At 39.9% G+C, this 21,170-nt stretch overlaps 2 protein-coding genes across 2 annotated transcripts in view; both read right to left on the minus strand.

Moving 5' to 3' along the window:
* Positions 1-11,214, minus strand: part of LOC140360242 (uncharacterized) — an 89,023-nt gene extending 77,809 nt beyond the window's left edge. Inside the window, exon 1 of the mRNA XM_072445451.1 lies at positions 11,143-11,214. The gene's annotated coding sequence lies outside the window, so the exon portion shown is untranslated. The remainder of the gene's footprint in view (positions 1-11,142) is intronic.
* The window catches only part of LOC140360243 (uncharacterized), a gene marked incomplete at its 3' end in the record, with an annotated part of 68,539 nt that extends 50,306 nt beyond the window's left edge, over positions 1-18,233 (minus strand). Inside the window, exon 1 of the mRNA XM_072445452.1 lies at positions 17,995-18,233. Coding sequence (XP_072301553.1) covers positions 17,995-18,175 — 181 coding nt within the window. The remainder of the gene's footprint in view (positions 1-17,994) is intronic.
* Positions 18,234-21,170: the final 2,937 nt, after the last annotated feature.

The raw sequence follows: 21,170 nt of genomic DNA on the forward strand, positions 1-21,170 counted from the left end.
ATTTGCACTTTAAATTACATTTAACTTTCATTGCACACATCACTTTAGACATATATTAGCACTTTAAAAAGACAATTGCACAACATTAATTTCAAATATTTATTGAAGTAACGTCTCTTTTTATTCCATTTTTAGATCTGGTGCACTTTAACTGAAGCCGTCTGTCCTGGGGGGGAAAAGGGAGACGAATTCAATTGTTAAGTTAATATGTGCAAGATGTAGTGCAATATTTGTTAAAGATGTTTTGGTGTTTGTGTGTTAATGTGGTTTGTGTTTTTAGTGGTTTGTGTTTTTAGTGGTTTGTGTTTTTAGTGGTTTGTGTTTTTAGTGGTTTGTGTTTTTAGTGGTTTGTGTTTTTAGTGGTTTGTGTATGTTACTCACTTCCTCTGTTCTTGTGTTCAGGAGTCAAAGGGTTCCCTCTTCTTCTTCTTGGTTTTGTTTAATGGCGAATGGCACTCATTTACGCCATCTACTGTATTGGAATAATCTTCTTCTATTGGAGTCCTATGGTGGTTGGCAACCTTTAAAATGCCATACCGCCACCTGCTGTTGCGAATATGCTAGTTCCATGTGCTCATGCTAACAAAAAAAAGCAAAGCAAAACCAAACAAAACCATGTATGTAGTTATTTAAATTCTCTGATCAGTTCTGGTCGCAAAAGTTCTCCTTAAGCGTGTTTAGATCTTCCCCAGTAATATCATCCACCTTAAGGAATCTTTTATCAGCATCAAGGACCGTGTCAATTCTGTCAGACTTCTTTTTTAGACCAACTGAGCAATTAAGGATCATTGTAATAAACGCCAAGAAACACTTTTTCTCCAGTTTGATAAAGTCCTCTTTTCTTCTTTCCCCCGTTCAGTCTCCTCACACAATATCCTCTCACATGATGTGTCCTCACACGTGGTCTTGACCCTCTCTACAGCTTCAGAATACGAGATTTTCTTTTCTTTTCTCAGATTATCAATCTGACCTTCCAGTTTTCTTCTTGGACAAACAGATGATCCGACTCTGTGATTCCACTTGCAATCGCAGCATGTTGGCTCTACCTCACGGAAAATTCTACACTCTTCAAAATCAAAATAATTTCCACAATTTGCACATCTCTTTCTTCCTCTACACACAGTCACAACATGGCCATATTCCTGGCAAGTAAAACATCTTAAAAGAGGCTTTTCAAAAGGTCTTATTCGATATCAGATATAATCCAAAAGTATCTTTTCCGGGAGTTCACCTCGAAATGTCAGGCAGATTGTTGTCCTGCTTAGTTCCATCCACAAAACGCTTCATACGTCGTACTCCACAAACACCATCAACATTGAGGAACTAATTTTCATTAAACGAAAGTGGAACTCTGCTGACGACACCTTTCATCCTCGTAACTCCATCCAGTTCAAAGCATCTGACAGGCCACTATTTGAATCTTTCCAAAGCCAGTGCGTTTTCCTGCTGTCTCTTTGTTTTACATTTTATTATGACCATTCCTTTCCTTGTTATCCCGATGAAATGTACATCTCCAATCTCTTTACCCACAATCTTGCCAACCTCGTGTGGGTCATTAAATACTCCCTCAATCATATCAGTTGCCACCACCACCAACCGTAAATTCTCCTTCTCCTCTACTTGCTTTACTAAAACTCAATTTATTTTCACTTCTTTCCTTTTTAGTTTCTGATCCTTTCTGAATTTTGCTCTCGTTACTATCCGACTCCATTTCCGCCTCCATCGCATCACTCTTCGCTCCTCGGTCTAGAGAGCAGAGAAAGTTTGTACGTGGTTCAATTCCAACTACTTCGCCATACAACGCCGAAATACGCGTGTCGTGATTCGTTCTCTTTCCTCTCCCCGTGTGACTCTTCTTGGCATCCTTCCGCACTTTCATCCGACCGCACTCCTGCAACGCTCTATCTCCAATAGTCACGCGCCCCCGCACGCCGTTCCACCGTCGATTCATACCACCCACTCCGCTCCAGAAACAAGCTCCCTTATAAATGTTCCCGGCTGGACCAAGGCAGGGGAGGTGTAGGAGTTTTTTTTTTAATCATTGATTAGGTGTTGATTTTAGGGTTTTATGTATATATTTATATATATATGCTACTCATCACAAAAAAAACCTTTGTGAAAATGTCCAAAGATCAAACGCTGAGAACTTTGGTGACTGCATGGCTGACTGCGACTGCAGAAACAATAGTGGACAATAAGCTGCATGGAAGTCTTCTGTATCCTAGACACCAATCTATTGAAATATATGGATTGCTGTAATGTTTGTATTGCATGGATCTATTCAAATAAACACATGGGATGTTGTTAGCTTAAACCTGTCGTGAGTTGGACTAGTGGTCAGTCCTTTGATACTGCAGTGAAAAACCCTCCAGCGATCGCTTCACTTTAGAGTTTCAGAGCAACAAGCGACCAAGACTTTGAAAAACTGACCAAAACAGGCGACCAAACTTCGGGCATTTATGCGCATGCGCTTTGAAACACTGCTCCGAAACATGATTGTTAATATAATACATCTATGAACATGATTCAAAGCACCGATCACGTGACTCGGACTGTTGTTTCACGGGTGTTTCACTAGGGGGCGTTCGTCTCGAGCCTGAGTTCTTTGACAGAACAGTGAGCTCAAACCTATGACTCTATAAAGTCTAAACCTGCTCCTACAAAGTTTCAAAAAGGTGCACTTCGGACCCATGACAAGCGAGCTAATTGAAATGTTTTAACCTCCTCATTCCAACACTCTACGGTAACCTGTGTCTCACTCTCGTCCTTCAGGCATAAGAATCTAAGTTCAAGACCCGTTAGACGTGAGACTAGTTTGTGTATCAAGAACTGCCCTGTCCTTCTCAGATGTTGCTGCTTTCCCAAAGTAAGAGAATATAAGCACAGATACATTTAATAAAAAATATCAAGTTAAAATAATAATAATAATAATAATAATATTATAGAAACACAAATGCATCAATAATACACCCGACTAAAAGTAAAGTCATTTAATTGGCATCCATAGAATGGGGTTCTGTGGATGGTGTAGTTCTAAAACATACCACTAGATGTCACGCTGGAGCAAATGCTTTGCTGTTTCATCAGGCTTCACTTTGCCCATCACTGCAAACTACACGTCCAGAATAAGCAAAACCTGCCCAGTTGGCCTAGCCAACTCAATTTAAAAAAAAAGTAAGTTGTTGGCTTTGTAATGCATATTACAATCTTATGAGTTACATTTTGAGGAGCAGCAATCACCGATGACTTTGATTTAAAATCTGAATTGTGTGTGCAAAAAGATTTTTGTTTATATCGCCCAGCCCTATGTGTAAGGAGTTCACTTATTTATTCCTTCATTGTGTCCTGCAGGTGTCCAGCTCCCCTCTCTGATTCCAGGTCCTGATCTGAAACAGGAAATCCCAGAGACTCTTCTGATTAAAGAGGAGCCAGAAGAACAGAGCATCAAACAGGAGGAAGAGCAGCTGCAAATGTGAGTCTAGTTTATTATTATTTTTAATTCCAAATCAACCTCATTTCCAATGGATAATTTAAAGAACTATTATTCTACATAATACGTAAATATTATTTTACATAATGGTTGTTGTATGGAATGGGGAGAGAGAGTACAGACTAGTATTTTGCCCCCAGTCTCAGCGTTAACTTGGGCATATGGTGAAAAATTATCAATTTCAGGATTTATACTATCTTCTTCAGAAAGCACCAGCACCACTCAATCACAGCACCAAGGACGTTGCTAGAATTTTAATCATAAACATACTCTTAATGTTAAACACAATTGGTGAATTTCTTCTGCAATTTTAGTTGATGTAATAGGTGTCGAATGCTCTGCTGCTGCATATTTTGTCTGTTTTATTATAATTTCTTGCAGATATTTCAACTTAATACATTCTGAATTTATATATTTTAAAAAGTCCTCTGAAAAATAAACATAGCAAAATATAAAATCTTAGATTTGACTTGTCCACCCCTCCAGAAACACTAATATTATTTATTTTCAGCTCTGTCCCCGAGTCCAGTGCTGTCTGTGTGAAGAGAGAAGAATCCTCACTGCTCCAACAAACACAAACTGAACCCAAAGAACAGCAAACACAGGGAGAGGACATCAGCTCAGGTGAGGGAGACACAGAACACTCTTCTGACACTGACAATGATGAAGACTGGAGAGCTCCACTCAGAGGTTCAGCTGCACAGAAGAAGACAGAGGCTGATGGAGAACACTGCAATCAAATCCAGATCAGAGACTCAAGCACAGCTGTACAAAACTCTGGTTTATCCCCCAAATTCAAGTCTGCATCAGAGACCAGTGTAAACAATGGAGACATGTCAGAAATAGTTGAAGGAGCTGAAGGGAGGAAACACCAGTGCTCTGTATGTACAAAGAGATTTTGGTCTAATCAGGATTTGCAAAGACATATTAGAGTTCACACAAAAGAACCATTCAGCTCTTGTTACATTCAGTCTGTAACAAGACATTCAAAAAGAGTTATTTTGCAAGGCACGTGAAAATACACACTGGTGAGAAATCTTTCAGCTGTTGTATTTGCTATAACACGTTTTTGCAACAGGGTAACTTTGCACAACACATGAGAATACGCACTGGCAAGAAACCTTTCAACTATTCAATTTGCAATAAAATATTTTCCCTGAAGGGTTATCTTGCAAGACATATGAAAACACACTCAGGCGAGACACCTTTAATCTGTTGTATATGTAAGAAAAACTTTGCCTGTAGACATAATCTTACAGAACACATGAGCGTACACACAAGCGAGAAACCTTTCAGCTGTTCAATGTGTAATAAAAAATTTGCTCTAAAGAATCGTTTTGCACGTCACATGAGAACACACACAGGTGAGAAACCGTTCAGCTGTTCAATCTGTAATAAAACATTTGCACAAAATTAGTATCTTGCAGAACATATGACAACACACGCAGATGAAAAACCTTTCAGCTGTTGTATATGTAAGAAAAACTTTGCCACTAGACGTAATCTTGCAGAACACATGGCAATACACACAGGTGAGAAACCTATCAGCTGTTCAATTTGCAATTCGCGTTTGTTATGTTCAAAATAAAGGTAATCAATCAATCGATCGATCGATCAGTCAGTATACTGTAAATAACACAGAACTGATTTTGGTTGTTGTGGTCAAATACTCTGAGGCTCAATATGTCCATGTACATAACAGACAACTCATTTCACTGCAACATATTAACATACTCTTAAAGTTAAGGTGCACTTTATTGTCCACTGCATTTGACCCATCCTTCAATGCCGCTGGGGCTTCTCCTCTGAGTAAGTTCACCTGGATTCTAGCAACAGGCCACAGAGTTTTGGAGTAACTTCTGAGTTGACAAAACCAAACCAATGCAACCTGAGTAACTTTAGGTGCTGGTGTTGCTTGAAGCTGGACGTGAACTTTCTTTATCGACATTGAGTGAAACCCAGAACCACTCATGATGCAGCTGCTGCAGCACAGCTCAGAGACTGGTACAGCTCTGACAATTTACTGCATGTTCTCCCTTCTCTCTCATTCCCTAATTAAGCCTATGGGCAAAAAGAAAATCCTAAAAAAACACTGTAAATACCAGAGACTTGTGGTTCTGCCCCAGTTTAATGTTGAAAAGCAAACATTTAATTTATATGATTTAATTTGCAATATTAAAGATAATCATAATTATGATGCATTCTTTCAATGGGATAAATGCTGCTGTTTTGAAATGTAAAATCAGAACTTTCTTTCACAATAAATAATGTTTAAAATGGGTATTGTAAAAATGAATTCTTAGGCATAATTATGCATGACAAATTACCGAAAGTGGTTATTTTGGTTTGAATGAAGAACTTTGATTTCACAAACTCAGCTCTCCGTGCATGCTCTTCTAGCGCTCCTCTGGGCTCTGCAGCCCAAAGGAGACAAAACACATAAAAAAGCAAGGGTCTGTACCCTCAGATGGAGGCGTTTTGTGGCACAGCGCAGAGGAGCGGAGCTGCATGATGTGGAATCAGTGCCTGGGTCGTGGCATTAATGGTAGTTCACTGCTGCTTTACTGTTGTCTCTTCCACACAGTGACCTGCGGCTTTGAGCCTTTGGTCCATGAAAGACACTTGTGCAGCCAAACAAATCATGTTTATTGAGTCTCAAAATGTCCTTGTGCATGTTTTTACCTCTCGAATGATAAGTCGATATATTCATTATTGTAACAGGCCGAGCTGAGACAGTGGTGGGAGTGACCACGGCTAATGTTTTCACAGAGCTGTTACACAAGCCCACACAAATGAAATGTGGAAACTGGAAATGACCTCACACAAAGTCCAAACATAAGTCCATTTAGAAACAAATGTAAGCAAATGTGTTTTACAAAGTACAGAGACAAAGACTGCAAAAGTCCTGGAATCCATCCATCCATCCATCTTCTGCCGCTTTATCCGGGGCCGGGTCGCGGGGGCAGCAGTCTGAGCAGGGACTCCCAGACTTCCTTCTCATAATGTTTCCTCTCAGTGTGGTTTGCAATCAGGTTGTAACATTAATGTGGGTTTGAAAGTGATATCATCCCCTGGTGGAGCAAACACATTTACCAAAGTAAAAACCTTTTCATTAATAGTTCATTTAACGAGTACATAACTGCCATCTTTGTCTTGACATTCAAAACTCTTGTGTTTACTTCTGTATGATGAATAATACAATTTGTACTGTGTTTTGTTTTTGATGTTCTGTATTGCTTGAATATAAACATATAATTTATTTTCTAATTCTGTTTTAAATATTTTTAAATGTTTGATTGGGTTATATATATAATGTATTATTTATGTTAAAGGATGCTACTCGCAATGCAACAAAACTCTGGTTGACCGAAACACAAACACAGGAACTACACACAATTTAAATAAAATAAAATTGATGAACAAAAAGGAACATGACAAAAAATGTGTTGAACCAAAGTCACACAAAAACCATCTGTCTCTTCAAAACACCATAAATGTCTTATTATGCAATCATTACATAATCTCACATGCCTCACGCTGATGGATCCATCTCTTGTTGCTGTTCAGTTCTCTGAGTTTTTCTGAGGAGCACTTTTGCCTCTGCTGTTGTTTTGAGCACGTTTAATTGTGTAGTTCCCAAAGAATCACTTCTCTTATCTTTTCTGGGTTTACCATATTTTCTGGATTATATAAGTCGATCCATAGTATAAATTGCACCAGCCAAAAAATGCATAATAGAGAAGAAATAAACATATACAAGTCGCATTTTTGGGAAAATGTATTTGAAAAATCCAAGACCAAGAACAGACATTTCATCTTGAGATGCAGTTTAAAATAACAGATTAGAGAACATGGTGAATAGGTGTACGTATGTTAATGCTAACACCTTCAGCTACATGAGGCACAGACAGAACTGTGGTAAGTGTCCCGTATGTTAACGTAACATATTAACAGTTATTCAGATAACTATAGCATAAAGAACATGCTAACAAGTTTACCAAAGCATCAGTTTTACCCCAAATCACTAAATCCATTGAATTCTTCTTCCTCGTGTCACTTCTCCCCAACTCCCCAAACTCCAGAGGTAGAGGAAATGCCGATTCTTCTTCTGCGTCGCTTAGAGCCTAGAGCGCCCTCTTGTGACATGTGGTTGTCGGTGTGAAAAAAATTAAATAATATCACATATAAGTCGCTCTGGAGTATAAGTCATTACATTAACATTTTAACATATAATGAAACCTGAAAAAAAGACAACTAGGGGGATACAATTGTAGGTGTGGGTAATTATGTTAGAATGTATTGAGAAGGTTTAATGTTTTTATGGCTTTTTTGTTCTTACTTTGAGTTTTCATAGTTTATTCGTTTGAGATTGTATTTAAAGAACATTTATGAATATGGTATTTAGCCAGTAATACAAGTAAGTTCAGAATGTATTTTGTGTTGGTGTCTATGCCCCTTGGAGAGAAGAGTAACAAAACATCTCGTTTTTGTATTTGTATTTTGACTTTAAAAATGTTTGTTAAAGGTGGTATGGACGATTTTTTTCAGCAATTTTTTTATCATATTTCCTCGTGGCGTGGATAAATCATTTGTCCTGCCACGTATCAATCATAAAACGCACCTATCGCTCACCTGCAGCCGCGTGCGGTTCCTCCTCACGTTTCCGCATGCCTAAGCGCATGGATCTATCATAATATAGTTCCCTCAGTGTACGGGGCAAAATGAAGACGGAGAAAGACAGTTCGAGCTGACGCAGAAGTGGACAGAAAATCGTCCATACCGCCTTTAATGTTAGTTTCCATTTCAATCCAAAATAAAGTAGTGGCAAACATTCAAATCAAATGCGGTTTGGATTCAAGATGATGGTTACAAAAAGTGCAAATAACATTCATTTCATTATTAAATCTTCTTAAATATACATGGGTAAGATATATTTTGTGCAATATTTTGAATACTTTTTTTGTTTTTGTTAAAATTACAATATTTAGAGTTCTGGTTTGTTCCTCTTATATTTACCCGTGCTGGTGGTCTAAGTCTGACAGGCTTCACAAAGATGTTTGTTATTGCACTTCCTGTCTACCAAATCTACTCCGTTTATCAGTATCAAGGGCCTATATTACAAATACTGGCCATTTGAATCTTTGTTAAAGGCGCAATGGACGATTTTTCAGCGATTTGAGAACGCAGGCGGAAGTGCGCATGCGCACTCCCCCGTGCGGACCGATACAACACACACGTGCGTTTGTTTATTAGCGCAATGGAGCGTATCGCATCGCTCGTCTCCCATAGATTTCGGTCCACTTCTGCGTCAGCTCGAAATGTCTTTCTCCGTCTTCATTTTGTCCCGTACACTGAGGGAACTATATTATGATAGATCCATGCGCTTAGGCACGCGGAAACGTGGGGACGAACCGCACGTGGCTGCAGGTGAGCGATAGGTGCGTTTTATGATTGATACGTGGCAGGACTAATCGGCAGTCCACGCCACGAGGAAATAAGACTTAGACAACCTTTAATATCCCAGCGGGGATGGAATTTGTCATTGTAAAAAATTACTTTTATTTCCCATGGGAAAATGATGCTCCTGCACAAAATCACCGTAGCAATATATATATTTCCATTTGGGCTAAAGAGTTGAGTTATTAGCAGTATTTTTTTTTTCCAATGTTATGTTATAATATAATAACCATGTGTTTTTGTATGTGATAAATGTATTGTTCCAGGCAAAAAGTTATGTTCATGTGGATCCAGCCAGGACATGAAAGTTTGTTTGTGTAATGTGGACAATTGGAGCAGAGGTTTGGCCACCAACTTAAAAAAAAAAAAACTATGTGGGGGATGTATTACCAGTTTATTTTCATTTTGTATATATTGTTTAATCCTTTTCACTTTCAGAATGGCATATGATGTACCAAAATCAATTATACTTATTCCCCTTTCAACAAAGGACACATTTTTAAAGTGATTTTTTCTTCTATACAAAGTTTAAAAGTTCTGTATCTATAGTTCTGTTGGTGTTTTTTGGTACATCCAATGCCTTTGCGGGGTACACATTCCAGTTTTGATAAGCCTTCACTTTTTGACAATAATGCCCAAACACAAGTTAACAAAGTCAGTGTCTCCCATCTAACTGTGGGCTTATAAGATGCGTGAAGGGAAGAAGCCAGTTCATTGGGTGTGCTAGAAGCATTTCTCAAACGTTTTTCGCCACGCACGAAGTCATAGGATGGATTTTTTTCAAAACGAGCTCTACTAATCCTAATAGGAATCGATAAGAAAGTGAAGAGAGCCTCAGGTGAGTATAAAAACACCGGGTCCCTCACCTGCCCTGCTTTGCTGTGTACAGACAGAGTCTGTATTTTTTTCATCCACGAGTGTTGCATATCAAACACTAGCTGTCGGTTTCCCTTTATAGTTCTAGTTCATTTGATTGGATTATTTGGGCAGTTTGTGTTGATACCCAAAAGTGTGCGCGCTGTGGGCATTGCATCTTTTTTATGAGTGCTGTGACCCATGGCTGTGAGAGAAAAGAGATCAGTATGTGTAAGTCTCCCTCTGCTGGTGCTTGAAAAAGTATTACGAATATAAAATCCTAGTGTAAACTGAGTGATATGAATGTAACGGGGCAAATGTGAGTGTGTTTTTAGTGAGTTTGGATATTTTTTTTAAATATTGTTTATGTTGTATTGTTTAAGTGTTCTTGTGTGTTCAGCACGAATATCATATTGGGAATTTTTTTTGTTAGACTGAACACTTGAAAGGTTCCTTACCTGCGTGTACTGTCATGTGTTCTGCAAAATAACCCTTTTGAGCAAATGTTTTATTACAAATTGAACAGATAAAAGGTCTGTCGCCTGTGTGTGTTCTCATGTGTGTGCTAAGTTGAGCCTTTTGAGCAAATGCTTTATTGCAGATTGAACAGCTGAACGGTTTCTCGCCTGTGTGTGTTCTCATGTGTAGCATAACTCTTCCTTTCCGAGCAAATGTTTTGTTACAGATTGAACAGCTGAACGGTTTCTCGCCTGTGTGTGTTCTTGTGTGTACTGCAAGTTGACCATTACGAGCAAATGCTTTATTGCAGATTGAACAACTGAACGGTTTCTCACCTGTGTGTGTTTTTGTGTGTACTGCAAGTTGACTCTTACGAGCAAATGCTTTATTGCAGATTGAACACCTGAACGGTTTCTTGCCTGTGTGTGTTCTCATGTGTGTGCTAAGTTGAGCCTTTTGAGCAAATTTGTTATTGCAGATTGAACAACTGAATGGTTTCTCTCCTGTGTGTGTTCTCATGTGTTCGGCAAGATAAGTTTTTCGAACAAATGTTCTATTACAGATTGAACAGCTGAAAGGTTTTTCACCAGTGTGAGTTCTCGTATGGTATTTCAAATTAGCAGAACTAGTAAATTTTTTGTCACAGATCGAACAGTTAAAGGCTCTCTCCCCTGTGTGTGTTCTCATGTGTACTGTAAGTGTGCTCTTTCGGAGAAATTGTTTTTTACAGATTGAACAGCCGAAAGGCCTCTCTCCTGTGTGAACTCTAACGTGTCTTTGCAAATCCTGTTCAAACCCAAATCTCTTTGTACAAAGAGAGCACTGGTGTTTCTTCCCCTCAGATCCTTCGGCTGTTCCTGACACGTCTCCGTTGTTTACACTGGTCCCTGGTGCAGACTTGTATTTGGGGGATAGACCAGAGTTTTGTACAGCTGTGCTTGTGCTTCTGATCTGGACTTGGTTGTAGTGTTCTTCATCAGCCTCTGTCTTCTTCTGTGCAGCTGAACCTCTGAGTGGAGCTCTCCAGTCTTCATCACTGTCAATGTCAGAAGAGTGCTCTGTGTCTCCCTCAGTCTCTGAGTGGAAATGTGGCTCTGAGCTGATGTCCTCTCCCCGTGTGTCCTCTCCCCGTGTTTCCTCTTCTTTGGGCTCAGTTTGTGTTTTTTGGTGCAGAGAGGATTCTTCTGTCTTCACAAAGACACCACTGGACTCCCCCTGTGTGAAAAGGGTGCAAGTCAAACCTCCAGGTTTAAAAATAAATTTACAAAGAAAAAATATGTACAACCAAATTTTTTTTCAGGAAGGATATTTTTCAGAAATATTTCGAAGCTGCAGTAACAACTCACGTGTCCTGTTTGCAACAGTAAACAGATTAACAAACCCTCCAGCTCAGCTGCTGTTCGAACTAATTTCCACAAGTGCTTTGAAAATAGATTCAACAACGCAAGTAATAACCCTAAAACCACCTCACTTTGCACTTGTCCAAAACTGTCCAGGAGCTAAGGACAAAAGTTCATCTACATGCTGCCTTGATGTACTACGTACACACCGCGGCAGCCAATTCGTGCCCGACGCAGAAGTTAAACGCCTGTATATTCGAAGACAAACGCCCCGGACGCGTGTTCTTGACGCCCCGGACTCACTTCCGTAAAATATACTCAACGTGCGTCCGAGTCGTCCTGCGCACATGCGCAGTGGACGAGTTGTGCTGTGTTGCTTTTCTCGTGGTGTAAATGGAGTTTAATGGCGGACCATGGCTTTGGTTTATTAACTTTACAAAGTCCACAGAAAGAAAGAGAAAGTGTTAGCGGTCACCTCCAGTCTCTCTACTCTAAAATCTGTAAACAAAGAAATTTAGGAGTAATAATGGACAAAAGATTGCCAAAATTAAAAAATATATAGTGTCTATACAGACTTGGAGAGACTTATCCATGCATTTGTCTCTAGTAGACTACTGTAACAGCCTGCTCACTGGCCTCTCCAAACGAGCTGTAAAACAGTTGCGTTGCATCCAGAATGCTCCTGCTTGGCCCCTGGCCTGTAGATTCTGTGTTGCACTGTTCCCTTCCCAAGATGGCTGCAATGGGGGACATGCTGGGTTCCTGTTTGGCCTTTCCGTTTCCTCTAGGGGATGGGTCAATCCAGAGTGTCCTTTTAAGTTGTCACTTCCATTCTGTTTATGCCTGGTTTCATACTAATATTAATATTAATATTATTATCGGTCATTCTTCCACAACTCATTGTGCATTAGCAGTGAGGGTGTCGAGAGCTAGAGCTCAGTACAATATGTGTCTGAAGCAGCAGTTCTCAAACAACAACCCCGCCTCTGTGTGGAGTGGGCCCCCTTCCCCACTGTAGCCACCTCTGCCATCCCAACCCCGGTCCCCCCCACCCCTCTCACAATCCAGGAACAGGATGTAAGCAGGCTATTACACAAATCCAACCCGCGAAAGGCTGCTGGACCAGACGGTGTCACCCCGGCCACCTTAAGACACTGTGCAGGTGAGCTGGGCCCTGTCTTCACTTGCATTTTTAACACCCATCTGGAGTCATGCCATGTCCCAGCCTGCTTCAAGTCGTCCATCATCGTCCCTGTCCCCAAGAAGCCCCGGATCACTGGACTTAATGACTACAGACCTGTGGCGCTGACGTCTGTAGTCATGAAGTCATTTGAGCGCCTGGTCCTCCTCCACTTCATGTTCCACACCTCCCCCCTGCTGGACCCCCTGCAGTTCGCCTATAGAGCCAACAGGTCTGTGGACGATGTCATCAACCTGGTACTCCACTTCACCCTGCAGCATCTGGACTCCCCGGGAACCTATGCCAGGATCCTGTTTGTGGACTTCAGCTCTGCATTCAATACCATCCTCCTGCTCTGCTCCAGGACAAGCTCTCCCAGCTCAACGTGCCTGACTCCACATGCAGGTGGATCACCGACTTCCTGACGGATTGGACGCAGTGAATGCAGCTGGGGGAGAATGTCTCCGACACATGGACTATCAGCACAGGAGTTCCACAGGGCTGTGTACTTTCTCCCCTGCTCTTCTCCATGTACACAAACTGTTGCACCTCCAGCCACAATTCCGTTAAACTAATCAAGTTTGCGGACGACACCACCCTCATCGGGCTCATCTCAGACGGGGACGAGTCTGTCAACAGGAGGGAGGTGGACCGGCAGGTGTCCTGGTGCAGCGGTAACAACCTGGAGCTCAACGCCCAGAAAACAGTGGAGATGACTGCGGATTTCAGGAAAGTCACAGCCCCCCAGCCATCTCAGACTAACCCATCACCACTGTGGACTCCCTCCGCTTTCTCTGCACCACCATCACCCGGGACCTCAAGTGGGGACCCAACATCAGCTCCCTCACCGGGAAGGCCAAGCAGAGGATGTACTTCCTGCGGCAGCTGAGGAAAGCCAATCTGACAGCGGAGATGATGGTGCAGTTCTACACGGCCATCATTGAGTCCATCCTCACCTCCTCCATCACCTCCTCCATCACCTCCTCCATCACCGTGTGGTACGCTGGAGCCACAACCAGGGACAAACAGAGACTACAGCGCATTGCACGCTCTGCTGAGAAGGTTACCGGCCGCAAATTCCCATCTCTGCAAGACCTGTACGTTTCCAGGGCTCTGGGACGTCACAGCCGACCCTTCTCACCCTGGACACGGACTATTCGAACCACTCCCCTCAGGCAGGAGGCTAAGGTCCATCCGGACCAGAACCTCCCGTCATAAGAACATTTTCTTTCCCTCTGCCGTTGGACTCATGAACACTCCCTAAGCACCTTGTACTCATTTCACTGTTCACTTCTATTGCACTACTTAACTTCATATTTTATATTTTATTTAGGTACAGACGCGATCGGCTCGGCCCGAAATCAAATACAATGGAGCTTGCGAGAACCCCCTTCGCAACAGCGCCACCTCATTACGAAGTTTGCAATTCAAATAGACAAGACCGCGGTCCATCTTCAATAACCCGACACGTGGGACAACCCGCACATTATCCATGTACCGTGAACTCGTGCAGATCTTTCAATCAACGACGAAGCCCGGAAACACACTGTCCCCCAGTGCCACGGCGCGTAAAGTTCCTCGTTGTGGAGCTGACGCATGTTACATTTACATCAAATCATCAATGAAGCTGTTATTTCCAGCATCACACGTTCCTGCTTTGACAGAGCAGTTTTTCAAATGAACCGGGGCTCTCGGGTCACGGCGGAGCTGTCACAAAGTAGCGCAGAGCACCGCAGTAGTGACACACTGCAGAAGGGCCGCTTTAAAATATATATCAGATCTATATAGAAAGTCCAAAAATATTTTGTGCAAAGTCACATCAAATCACTCTATAAAGTACATCACATTATATATATCTGGATTATGTACGGGTTGCCGGTTCAAAGCCATGGTTCTCCTCTGCTATTTGTGAAAGTTCCGATAACAGCAACCAAACACTTCCCGTGACACTTACAAAATAAAGGCCTCTGTGTTTTACAGATACAGAAGCCGTTTTATTTTGACATGGCCCGACAGTGACGGATGACTTAACGCTGACAAACATACTGACAAACAGCTAGCGTCAAAATATGTTCTCTTTTTCATCAGTTTGCTTACAAACTTTGCAGGCCCGTAGCCAGGATTTCTATGGGGGGGTTCTTTTTGTGTCAAGGTGGACCTTTTTAGTATTTTCAGTATCAAGTGTCAACCCGGTTTTAGCGAAAACGAAACTAAAAATGACCTAGTTTCCAGGACTAAACATGGACCGGCCTCCTGCTGGTGCCAGAGTCAGGACTAAACATGGGGAATCTACGTTTCAGTTTCATGCAGCTAAAATCTGGAGATGTCTTCCTGAAGTCTTCCTGAAGATGTGAGACAGGTTCTACTCTGACAATGTTCAAATCTAGGTTATAACCGTTTTGTTTAGCCTTGCATACGACTGAAAGGATTTTATTAGCAGTCTTCTCTTTTATGGCTTTTAACTTTAACTGCTTTGTAATTTTAATGCATTTTTCCTGTTGCCTTGTGTACAAATTGTGCTCCACAAATAAGCTTGCCTTGCTTTGCTTTGCTTCCTGTTGGAGCAGAGCGGATTCTTCTGTCTTCACACAAACAGCATCGGACTCCGGAACAGAGCTGAAAAGAAATAAGATTACACGGTTTCTGCAGGTTGCAGTTTTTCTGTTGCTCTAAAGTTGGGACTAACAGAGTAATCCAAACTTAAGGCAGGTGGAGTAAACAGGCAAAATATATATAAAAATATGTGTGTGCGTGTGCGTATATATAAATACATGGCGTCGATGTACTAGGAACGTTCTGCAGGGCATTTGAACACGACGCCCTGACTCAGCTCAGCAGAGTCGCTAATGAAACCAAATCACTCCCTGTGGTCACGCTGTCAGGAGTAGAGCCATGTCATCTGTCTGCAGACTTTGTAACGTATGTACAGCTTCTTCACATCCACACAACACAGTAGGGCTGTGTTCAAAATATCAATACGGCAATATATCGTCACAGACTCCGTATCGATACTGAGTTACAGCATAGATATTTTTTTGTTATATATATATATATATATATATATATATATATATACCATATCTACGCTACGACTGTCCTGTCAAATAAAGCTTTTCCTTTTAAAAAGGAAATAAATTAAAAACAGATACAAACTTCTCTAAAAGTTTGTAAAAAAACTCACATTTGCAGCTGTTCTTCCTCCTGTTTGATGCTCTGTTCTTCTGGCTCCTCTTTAATCAGTAGACTCTCTAGAATTTCCTGTTTCAGATCAGGACCAGGACTCGGAGAGAGGAGCTGGACACCTGCAGGACACATCGAAGGAAGAATTGTGTTAACTCCTGAGTCCTGACGCAAACATGTCTATTGGGCTGGGCAATGTGACCAAAAAAAATGTGATCTTTATTTTTTGCACACTTTCAACTATTAGGATTTTAAATCAAAGTCATCCGTGTCTGCTGCTCTTTAAAACATAATTCATATGATTGTAATATGCCTTATGAAGCCTCTGGGCCAATAGTCTATTTTATTTGATTGTAAAATGGTTTAAAATGTTAAAAGAATATAATTAATTTAAAATGCGTTTGTGTTTTCCCATCTTAATTCAAAGGCTTTTGTCTCTATAAATTCTCTATATTCCCTACTACTGTCTCAATCCCGTTCATGCTGAGCTCCGTTTAGGAGAGTCTTGAAATAGAATTTTAATATCACATCATGGTCTATTATAAATGAAACCGTTCAGAAATATGATTTTAAAAACGCACTGGAAAACTTGTGAGATGATTGATTATTTAGCATAAATATGCACCTATAAAGCACCTATTTATCAAATAGTCTTCTTTGTAGTGAAAATAATAATACATTAGATCCATAAACTGGCTTTAAATGTTGGTTCCATGATTATTGAGATGCAAAATTTATACATGAATGAAGGGCTTTAATAGTGCCATATAGATTTAGATTGATATACATGCTTCCTTCGCACTGGAGCGCGGAGGAAAGAAGAAGACTCACGGAGCCAGTAACTCAGAATTCATTTAAAAGAGTGCGTTTCATGGCAGTTTGCACTATCAGCACATAGATCAGAGAGCACACAAGGTAAAGCCTCACTGGCCCCACGATTAGTCGAAGAAAATAGTTGATAGCTATAGATTTAGTAATGACGAACAACAATTTAAAAACTGTTTAAATCGTGTTGGCTACGCAGAACCCCATTCTATGGATGCCAATAAAATGACTTTACTTTTAGTCGGGTGTAATATTGATGCATGTGTTTCTAGAAAAAATATTAATATAAAACAAAACTTGATAAAAGAGAGGAAAGTACTATTAATACTAATACTTTTGGAATAAGTAAATTGTCCAAAAAACAAGGGAGATATTCAGGATTTAAGATTGTCATATTGAGGCAAAAGAGTCCACACATTTCAATCATAAAGCTGTGGCCATTGCTGGCCAATGGTCAGTGCTGCTGCTGTGCAGGAGCGGTCAACCACCACATGATGGTGATCAGTGTTACTGTTTTCATACATCTAGCCACATCATATTATTTTTTGATATATCAAATAATTATTGAAGGGGTTTCATTAAATGTTGACAAACCAAGTTATACATGTATTAATTAAGACAAGATTAAGACTAATATAAAATATTACTTTACACATTTTATGCATTAATATAAAATAATAAACAGGGTTCATGTATATCATAGTGTGTATATTGAACAATATATCTGAACTTACTGGGCATGTGTTTTGACATCCTGTATAATTTCAGACAGTTAGGACAAGCAACAAGCATTTTGAATGAGGCAAACACTTATGACCCAACGGCCGACGTGGACCTCCCGGAGCAGAAGCCCCGACCAGAAGCAATATTGTGGCCGCTAAAAAAAAATAATCAATTTTCATGAGGTTTGTTGCTTTAGATCACAATTCATCCGTAGTTTATAAAAAATAATATGTGGGCAAATGATCCTGTATATTTTTAGAATATCCGGTAAGTCTGGGTAAGTAGCGGATTCGGACCAACAATAGTCCAACTCACGACAGGTTTAAGCTAACAACATCCTATGCGTTTATTTGAATAGATCCATGAGTCCAACTCACGAGAGACTCGCAAGCATTACAGCAATCCATATATTTGAATAGATTGGTGTCTAGGATACAGAAGACTTCATGCAGCTCATAAGACTTAGGCTCATAAACAAGACTCACCGTGTCTGTTCAGCACGACCCTCGGGCTCAGAGCTTTCAGAGCCGAGTCCAGCAGCTCCTGTTTCCTCTGGTTCTCCTGTTTAGAGTCACACAGTTCCTCCTCATTCTCCACTATCGTTCTTTCTGCAGTCGCAGTCAGCCACACAGTCACAGAAGTTCTCAGCGTTTGGTCTTTGGACATTTTCACGAAGGTTTTTGTGAGTAGCACAATGTTTGAAACAGGCTGCTAGAGACTCTTCTTCTTCGGATTAAAGGGCGGGCTACAAACTGGGACAAATGTGTATGTCGCCACCTACTGGACAGAAATGAGATAACCTTACATTTTATCGAAAGTTACTGTTTTGTGTTTAGCAGTTAATTACTGCCACTTTTCAGATGTAAATTACTAAACTATCAACACGATGTAGCATGCAAGCTACAGAGAAAGAGAGAGTAGGAATGTAACAATATAATATCAAAGTTGCCACGATATCGTTGTCTGCTATCGATATTAAACAGCATGAATTTGCTTGAAAAATATTAGATCAGTGTTCGCATCAGCGGAATAAAACGAAGATGACTACATATCCCATGATCCTGTGCTCCGTGTCAGGGTCAGAGCCGCAGTTTGAGCCTTTGTAAAATTATTATTCAGCATATCAATTTACAGAAAATCAACATATTACGTGAACAAAATATGATCGATAATCAGAGATAATTAAATGTGTTTATAAGAAACAACAAAAAGGCAAAAGGAAAACACATACAAAGAACACTTTAAAGACCATGGGAGGGACAATTGTGGAACAGGTCATTGTTTTTCTTGTTATTCATGTTTTTAATAGTATCAACATACATATTTAAATCTATCAGAAATTTTAAAATGTGGGGGTGTTTTTGGAAAATTTAGTTTTGTGTAAAGGAAACGTTAGATAATAGATTAATTAAATTGGTAATATAATCAAGGTAATTGTTAGTAAGGTTAGTGCATGTTACAAATTCCATATTTTGCAGCCAAAGTTGTTAGGATTTTGTGATAAAGAATAAGTGAATTCCAAAATTATTTTATCACAGTTTGTCATAGATTTTTTTGATTGATTTGTCGGTACATTTTATGTCCGTGAATATTTACTGAGAATAACAATCATTTGGGTATGGTAGTACTGCATTTCTGGTATTTTAGGTGAGACTTTGTTCACATATGTATTCCAGAAGAGATTGCTGTTATTACAACCTGGAATTCTCTATATTTGACAGGAATTGATTCATCGTGTAGATCATTATACATCTGATCCAAACATAAGGCCTCATTTTATCTTCTTTGTATAAACTTTGTAATTTTAATGATGATATTACCATTATTCTAAATAATTTTCTTGTGGGGAGATACATAGTGAGTATAGTTTGTGAGTGAAATGTTGATATTTGATGGGTCATTTAGACAGCTCATGAGAAACTTTAGACCTCCAATATGCAAACAAATATTGTGTGATATAAAGTTTCATCAGGATGTGGGATTATCTACATACCTTTTTACCTCATGACAGGTTTTTACGATTTTTCTAATTTTGACATCATGGGAGACCTGGACCCTCCTGGGAGGTACAGCCCGCTCTTGCGTCGCTATGGTTACCACTATAGTCAGCGTTTGTGATGTTTTGCACTCTTGTCTCGTCTTGGACTGGGGCAGAAAAACAACGAATGTTTGCTGTTGACCATAAAAACGGACGGGAACGGAACGGTCATTGTGAAACCCGACTTCAACAAAGGAAAAGAGCCATTCAGGTAGTTTGACTCGCAAATAGTTTTAAATATTAATCTCAAAAGTGAATCCATAAACTTTTAAATATGTGGTGAGGTTGTTCACACATGATACAGTACTTCCTCTGAATCCCACCCACTCTTTGTGTTATATGTAAGATAGATATGTGAAATGTAATGTCCATGAAGACCAGCAGAAAGGTTACATAGTGCACCTTTAACTGCTTTTACACTGACATTTCATGGATCCACACGTTCAATTACTTGGACAGAGAAGCTCTCAAATGACGATATAATGAATTGTTCATAATAACCAAGAGCAACCATGGTATGATTTACTCCATGAAATCTTAACTATGGTAATTGTGTTTTACCAGCAGAGGGCACTAGACACCTTATCCAAAGCAGCTCTAAAACTGTTGCTTAAAAAGACCAAGATTAGAGCTTCTATATTAAAAGCCAGAATCACATCTAACCATGCCTTCTCTTTAAGGGCGTATGACAGGTTTTTATGATGTTCTAATGTTGACTTTATTTGGTGTATTTATACCTGTTGTACATATAAATTATAGTTTTACACCAATCGAGTAGGTATTTGAGGAGAAAAAATGGAAAAATCTGTAGAAAATGACAGGAAGTGACATCACACTAGGGATACTCATTCATCCAAAGTTTATGCATAATTTACGCAAGAGAAACTACATTTTTTGACTCTCTAAACATTGATTCAATAAGATAAAGTCACTCTCATATATTTTAATTGTTAACAAAACAAAATGTGACAAATTTGCCAAATGTTAGCTGGGTAATTTTCTAGTGTGATGTCATCAATTACAAACAGGAAGTGAAATTATAAACCTAAGATAACATTTTCATATATTTTTTTTGCTAAATTCAAAATGTATTTCTCTTCACTGCATTTTAGTCACAGGCAGTTTAAAGGTATGATTTAAGTCAAAGAATTTTGAGTGTTTTCTGTTTTCAGGTTCATAAATATCGGGACATCTTTTTGGCTCTACACACAACCACAATGGATATGAAATAAAACAAAGAAGATGAGCTTTAACTGCAGATTTTCAGCTTTAATTTGAAGGTATTTACATCCAAATCAGGTGAACGTGTTGGAATAACACAGTTCGTTTATGTGCCTTCCACTTTTAAGGGGACCAAAAGTAATGGGACAATTGGCCGTGCAGCTGTTCCATGGTCTGGTGTGTCATTATCTAATTTACAAGGAGCGGATAAAATGTCTAGAGTTAATTTCAAGTGCGCTGTTTACATTTGGAATTGGCTGCTGAAAACTTTCAATATGAGATCCAAAAAGCTGTCACCATCAGTGTTACGTGGGTGTTTGGATATTACAGACTGGAAGGTTTTCAGAGCTGCCTCAGATAGTTTGGATGAGTACACGGGCACAGTGACGTCATACATTAAAT

This window comes from Eucyclogobius newberryi, unplaced genomic scaffold, assembly GCF_026437365.1.
Source record: "Eucyclogobius newberryi isolate DKJ021-1_F unplaced genomic scaffold, fEucNew1.0.hap1 SCAF_15, whole genome shotgun sequence".
NCBI classification, from domain to species: domain Eukaryota; kingdom Metazoa; phylum Chordata; class Actinopteri; order Gobiiformes; family Gobiidae; genus Eucyclogobius; species Eucyclogobius newberryi.